This window comes from Astatotilapia calliptera, chromosome 16 (genome assembly GCF_964374335.1).
Source record: "Astatotilapia calliptera chromosome 16, fAstCal68.1, whole genome shotgun sequence".
NCBI lineage: Eukaryota > Metazoa > Chordata > Actinopteri > Cichliformes > Cichlidae > Astatotilapia > Astatotilapia calliptera.
The window spans coordinates 12,983,156-12,990,273 of NC_137437.1; the positions used below are offsets into that span (position 1 = coordinate 12,983,156).

At 41.6% G+C, this 7,118-nt stretch overlaps 1 protein-coding gene across 1 annotated transcript; it reads left to right on the plus strand.

The window, feature by feature from the left end:
* Positions 1–844: 844 nt before the first annotated feature.
* On the plus strand, positions 845–5,192 carry LOC113008476 (uncharacterized). Its single transcript, XM_026145908.2, has 8 exons — positions 845–1,309; positions 1,596–1,714; positions 2,662–2,722; positions 2,812–2,879; positions 3,023–3,125; positions 4,302–4,420; positions 4,537–4,682; positions 4,773–5,192. The coding sequence occupies exons 1-8, from the start codon at positions 1,249–1,251 to the stop codon at positions 4,879–4,881; spliced, it is 786 nt and encodes a 261-aa protein (XP_026001693.1). The 5' UTR covers positions 845–1,248; the 3' UTR covers positions 4,882–5,192.
* The last annotated feature ends 1,926 nt before the right edge of the window (positions 5,193–7,118 follow it).

Below are 7,118 nucleotides of genomic sequence, written 5' to 3' on the forward strand. Positions count from 1 at the left end.
TCTGTCCCAAATCTCCCCAAAAGTGTCATTCCTGCTCATCAAGCCATTCAGTGACCCTGAGTCACTGAGAGATCACTTCCACTGAGGGAGAAAATTCTCATTGTAGGATAAAAGTTCAATGGACCCAAACAACACCAAAAAATGACCCACAGTAAGTAAAAGAGCCACTGGATGGCCTACTTAAATATAAAAGGCCAAGGCTTTGCTTTCCATCCAATGTCTCCCAGCTGGAGCATACCCCAGCTGTCAAAGGTGGAGTACACTTAACCTGTCATAGAAAAACACCCATTCACACCATTTAACCTAACCCCGCTGTGGGAGGAAGCTGGAGTACCCAGAGAGAACCCATGTATACGGCACACAATAAGAAGAGACAGAGGATTTAAACCCCTGATGTTCTCACTGTGAGGCAGCAGGACTAACCACTGCTCCACCATGTTGCGGTTTTGTTTTCAGTCCTTTATTTTCCAAAATTATTCTGCAATCTCATTATGTTGTGAAGATTAGTTACATTGTTATGGGATTTATGAACTGATTATTATCAGTTTATGGCCTGTTGGACTCCTCACGTTTTAGGAAGTGGTTTTTTTTGGGTTTTTTACATCATTTATCACTTGCAAAAATACAATAATTATATAGATTTTTTAGTGTGCAATAACCTCTTCTGAACATTGATTGTGAATATAAATAACACAAATACTCAATCCAGGTCGTGAAAGGAGGTTTGTTTCCCAGGGGAAAAAAACGCTGTTTTCTGCCTGCATCCTCACTAAAGTGATGCTGTGCTCCTCATCCCTAAAGCATGACATCATTGTGAAAGGCTGGTCCTCTGTGCGCGTGCCGCTTGAGGGGCGTTCCCTGCCGCAAATCACGGGCTGTGACTGCGCCGCCGTTGTTGCAAAAGGGGCGCGGGCTTTTTATTGTTACCGTCGTTGCATCAACCTTTCAGCGGCTGCATGAACGAGGCTCTATTGATCAGTGCGCGGTTGCGTGGGGGCATCGTCATCTAAGAGGAAGCGGCGAATCAGGGATGAAGAAACAGTGTTTCACCTGAACGTTTGACACTCGAACGCACCACCTGCGAAAGAGACTTCCGACCAAATGCAATAAAATAAACCGACAGATCTGATCTGTTATTATCTAGTCCCACTCTAGCAAGTTGTCATCGCGTTCATTGTCTTCATATGGCTTTAATTAGCGGGACCGAATCAGGAGAATAGGAGTGATATAACACAGCCGGTCCGAGCCATGGCAGTGAGGATATCGGAGCCGCTCTGTCAGCCCTGCGGTTACCATGAAGCATTTAAAGGTAAGTCCCAGCATCACGCTTTTTAGTCGGGTTCATGCAGCGTTTTGAGGCGTTTCAAGTTCACTTCGGAGGAGTGCGCCCTGCAGGCTCCGACTCCTTACAGCCCACTGACCACTCCCCTTCAGTCCTCATCAACCATCCTTCCTTGGACCTGTAGAATAGACAGCGTGTGCGCACTGATTTATAGTCTGCAATGGTGCACCCGTGTGCTTGTGTGTGTTAAGAGATTATTTTTTCCGGCAAATGTGAGAAATGTCATGGAGTGATGTGACTGCTCTGTGGTCAGTGGAGTTACAGGTGAAGAGACCTCTGATGCCTGTCCAGCTGAGTCCTGAGCAGGTGGGCCTGGAGATGCTGTGTCTTTGTGGGCAGCTGGACCTCCTCATCAGGGCACAGATGCAGCAGGTATATGTATGTCTCCTCAACTTTGTGTTAGTTTTCATCAATTTTCAAGTGAAACTTCAGTCAGATGTTCCATCAAACATTTCATTATTCAAATGTGAATCTGGTGAGAATATGGAGGGCCAAAAGTGCCAAAATGAAATAATAAAATAAAACACACACATCATTAAACACAAAAGTAAATGTGTCATCAATTAATCTAAATGGGAAAAAATATGACTTATACATGTTGGTATGTGGTAAGGACTTGAGGAGGTCAGGGATCCCAGAATATATTTTGAAAAACATTACAAGCAGCAGTTCCCAAACTGTAAGTAAAGGTTTGTGATACTACTTTTTCTGTGTCACCAAATAAATTTTTTAGGATTTTTAGGTGAGACCACTGTGGCATAATCTTAAAAATCTGGTTGATTTGTCAAGATAGAGTCAGTTTGCAAAAGTGCTCCTATGCTGGTGACACAGAAACTGCAGTACTTTAAAACTTCACTTAATTTTCACTTCACAAGTTGTTGTTGGTTTTTTTTTTTTTATGTTGGTGCTCTTGGATCCCCATAGTCTACAGCAAATAAACAGTCATTTTGGATGCACAGCTAATGTTCCTACACACCTAATAAATCAGTCAATTAACTCTGTACTGTCACACACAGACCTTAGATCATTGTATTAAGAGAACAGGAAGTGCACTGGATAGGACCTAATGAGCAAATTAATGCCCATACACATATTGTGACCTAATTTGGGACGTGCACATGGATTTTTTTCCATCATCGTCATTTCTTTCCAGCAGCTTTTCTCGAGCTTAAAACTAAATAACAATGTATAATTACGATGTTTATTATGTTAATGATGATGTTTATAACACAATAAATAACACCAGGAAATAGTAATTATGGTGTAACATTGTTCAGTCTGTACTGCTTTGATGTTTAATCACTGTTACTCTGTCACAGTTCCAGGAGCAGTTAGGACAAGGGTGTAGTCCAGAGGAGTCAGACACATTCCAGGCTCAAGGTATGTGTGATGAAATCTAAGAACAAAAGATGTCTTGGATATTTTCTGATCTTCTGTATATATATATATATTTTGTTTATGGCTTAAAGGATCTGAGATTCTTGACCAGATGCTGCAGTGCCTTGAACATCTACCAAAGCCTATGCCACAGTTAGAGGTATGACCTTAAACCGTTCTGTCCTAATGAAACAGTAACATTAGAAACAACTGGGCACTTCACATATTATCCGCCCCCAACCCCTAAAACAGTGAGTTGTAACTGTCAATATCAAGGATCAAGTGGTGCATGTGTTTCCTCAGGACTACCTGGACATGGTGGGACTGTCAGCAATGTTTCCTCGAGTTGAGGTGTTCCTTATTCAAGGTAGTCCTGTTGACATGCTGGAAAGGCCACCAATGGATGGTGAGAGGAACGTGTTTCCAATTCATACACACAAACACGTAACTTTTCTTGTATGTTGACAGTAACATTATTAATTTATTGTTAAATCTTTGAGCATAAGGCATCTTTAATGTGTTTGTAGACTGACAGTATATTGAGAAAAGACCATCCCCTTGTTACTTTCCTTTCCTTGTGGTCATGGTCAAGTCTCTGTGAACACGTCCTACTAGTGGTGCAACGGATCAAAAATCTCACAGTTCGGATCGGATCACGGTTTCAAGTCACAGATCGGATCAATTTTCGGATCAGCAAAAAAAGAAAAAAGGACAAAAATTTTACATTTACTTATTGAATTATTTTTGCCTGTTAAAAACATTCAACTCAAGACTCATTCCACGCAATTATTTAAAAAAAAAAGATACAATATAGGGCAGTACAGGGCTTTGTATCTCAATTCAGTTCAATTCAATTTTATTTATAAAGAGCCAAATCACAACAACAGTCGCCTCAAGGCGATTTATATTGTAAGGTAGACCCTACATTAACACATACCGCTAATTATATTGCACACCACTGTGATATAATGAGCTGTCACGGTCACGTAGCTTTCCGTTGCCCTGGAGGTCCAACCATTTGTAGTAGTTAGGGCAACAGAAGATGCCTGGGACAGTTCAGCCATAACTTAAATCTTTTCCTGCTCATACATGCTTGGAACGATCTTGCCACTAAAGTGGACGTGCAACGGGATATCATTGCCCCTTGTTAAACCCCTTGTTTTGCACAACGGAATATGGCCTCAAGTCTGCAGCTAAACACCCCAATAGCTTTTGTAATAGCTTTAGCCCGGTCGGACTGGGCAGCAAAGGGCTGCTTAAATACCGCAAACTCCTCTGCTCCTCCACTTGGACCGCTAGCGCGGGCCATAACTATCGCTTGACAGACCCACCACGCGCACCATACACATACTTTTTTTCCTTCTTTTTCGAATCTTCAGATCACGTGCGTACCGAACCGTGGAGTGGGATCGGTTCAGATTACGGATAAACCGTGATCCGTTGCACCACTACGTGGATGCTTCTTAACTAACAATGTCTATAAAGCAAAAAAAACAAGCATGTGAGAGTTTCTTTGTAGGACTTTTCCTTTTATTGCAGTTTTTGACTCTTAAGTTCTGCTGCCTTGATACTTCTGTTGCAGAATACTACTTCCACATTGCCAAACTGAACCAGCTCCTTGTGCTGAGTCAACAGCTAGAAGAGGATATCAGGCACCTTGGAAGTCATAAGTACATTGCCCACCAGCTCTCAGTTATATATGTAAGAGTGATGAACTATAACCATCCTCTGTTTAGCTGTGCCTTTTGCAAAATGTGTGCATTTTGTTTCATTCCACAAAAAATTGCTTTGTGCTATTTAATGTCTCTGTTTTACAGCAAGTCCTCAGCTCTTTCAGGGGAATTCAGGTCTTCTCAGAAATAAAGAAGGATATTGAGGCCAACTTCAAACAGATGAAACAGTCTCTGGTGGTAGAGGAAGGCTCAAGGCATGAGCCTCAGCTGGCTGTTCATTATATCAACTGGTGGGTTTACATTGAAATAATTAGCTGTGAATGAGGTGATGATTAATTCAGCAAGAATCTGATGGCAAACATGTTCTGTTCTCTGTGCAGGATATTAGAAATAACTCAAAGCTTAACATCGATGGTGCTGTTACTGCCAGACGAGCTGACAGATGATGTTCACCAGGCCGTGACCTTCGTGTCTCAGTTCCTGTCCTGACTCACGCTGAGGAACGCCTCTGTATTTATGAATCCTTCTCCAGGGCTCTCCCGCTTCAAAAGCAACTGATTATGTTACGACCATTAAAAGGTGCTACACAATACGATTCTACAGAATAATAGTGGGGTTGAATAGCCCACCTGTTTAGAACCACATAGGTTTTTTGTACATCGTCTTTTGGAGTGCGGCCCTTGTTAGTCCCTGTGCTGAATCGGTTGGTTGGAGCTGAATGTAAGCTTATTGAATCCCATCTTGCACTAATGTTACATTTTTTAAACCTAAAGCAGAATAATAAAACTGAATGCAATGAACGCAAGTTGTATGACATGTTTGCTCTTTGTGGCTGATAAATTCATTGATGAATGAGTGTCAGAGTCAAAAAACAGCTATAAAGGGACACCAGGTAACATAAAATCACAAATTGATACAATTTGACACAAAATAACCACAAAGTCACACCACACAACCACACATCTACAGTGACTACAAAGTAGCGTTAGACTACACATGCAAAATGACCCTAAAGTAACAAAAATTCCTGAAAAAAAGGCAAAGGTAACAAAAATAGCATGAGACGCTACCTTGAACTCATGGGCCAGATACCAGGACATGGGCCATCACATAATATGTCCTATTAGGAGACCATCTCTCCTGGTATGAGGAGAGATAGGCGGGCAGTAGAGGGGCATCACCACTCTCTTCATACATGGGAGCAAGTTCCCACAGAGCACATGGTGGTGAATGTTACATTGCTTACATCATCCAGCATAACAGATTTGGCAGTGGGTCATTCAATATCTGGGACCACATGCTCTCCATGTATTCACCAACACCAAAATATGTAAAAACTTCACGGATGATGAAGACACAGATGTCAGTGACAGGTCCTTGCGTTCCCCAGACTTGAATCCAATTGAGAACCTCTGATATGTTATGTGTCAGTGCATCCAATGCTGCCAACAGACAGTCCAGGAGCTCACTGATGCCCTGAAGGTCTGTGAGGTCCACGAGAACAATCTCGTCTGTCTCAGTAGAAGCATGCCCAGACATTGTTGAGAGTGTATGCAGACATGTGGAGGCCACACACACACACACACACACACACACACACACACACACACACACACACACACACACACACTGAGCTACATTATGATTCACGTTGGATGAGCGTGTGATTTCAGTTTTTATTAACAGCATGAAAATGAAAAAGACGGAAAAACCTTCAAAACCCTCATTTCACTTCAGTCATTGGTGCGCCCTGAGGATTGTTATTGTTTTGAATATCAGGCCACATAACCCCAACTAATTAGGTAAATTGGCAACAGGAAAGTAACATGAGCTGCTGTAAAAAGAGCATGACTCCATTAAAAGAGGTCCCGAACTAGCGAGCAGATGAAATCCTATCTCAAGCAAGAGTGGGAGGACATTTGGCTTTCAAAACCACAGCATCTGCTCTCTCGAGTACCCAAACACAAAGTGTTGCTGTATGAAAAGCTTTAAAAACAAAAACAAAAAACCAGCATCAAACAATAACATAAAACTATCTTTAGTTACATGCAGGCTTTAAATTATTGCATTTTGCTTTTGAGTTACATTTTACACAATGTCAGAACTTCAAGTTCAAAAACAAGTGAAGAGGTCGCGTTATATTCACATTAATCTTGCATCTGTTTCACTTCTGTCGATGATGCCAGGAATGTGAATGTGGGACGACTGCATCCATCAATAATTAAGTTTATTAATTACACCTATGCTTTCTAGCTACTATGTGTCATCAGATCTGCGGCGGAGAGAGTTGTCATGCTTATAATGTTATTGGTTACACCTCAGCTTTTGTGCTAAGACATAATCATGTGTACAGGTCCACTGAATGCTTTGTTCATTGTTCGTTGGGAGCTCATTTTGATCTTAAGTGGGCTGGACCAGCGAAACTGCGAGATAAATGTTTAAATTTGGACAAAAAGGTATGAAAGTCAAACAGTTTTCGTCAATTTACAAAAAAAATCTTTATGCACTGCTTCACATTTTCCAAATCCGTCCCTTGGGCCGGATTGGAGTCGTGCCAGGCCGATTCTGGCCCCCAGGCCTTATATTTGGCACTCTTGACCTAAAGGTTCTTCAACCAAATTGTGTTTAAGATCATGGTCAAGGTCACATTTTTTGTTTTGTACAGGAAATGACCTGTAAATTGTCATGGATCGTGAGCTGAAGTAGCTACTTACATTCTGGTTCTG

What these genes read in the sequence shown, in the direction of transcription:
- LOC113008476 (XM_026145908.2), top strand. Translation starts at nt 1,249, where the DNA reads ATGGCAGTGAGGATATCGGAGCCGCTCTGTCAGCCCTGCGGTTACCAT. An exon ending in AGCCTATGCCACAGTTAGAG is followed by an intron (nt 2,880 to 3,022) that starts GTATGACCTTAA and finishes GTGTTTCCTCAG; the next exon opens with GACTACCTGGACATGGTGGG. An exon ending in GCTGTTCATTATATCAACTG is followed by an intron (nt 4,683 to 4,772) that starts GTGGGTTTACAT and finishes TTCTCTGTGCAG; the next exon opens with GATATTAGAAATAACTCAAA.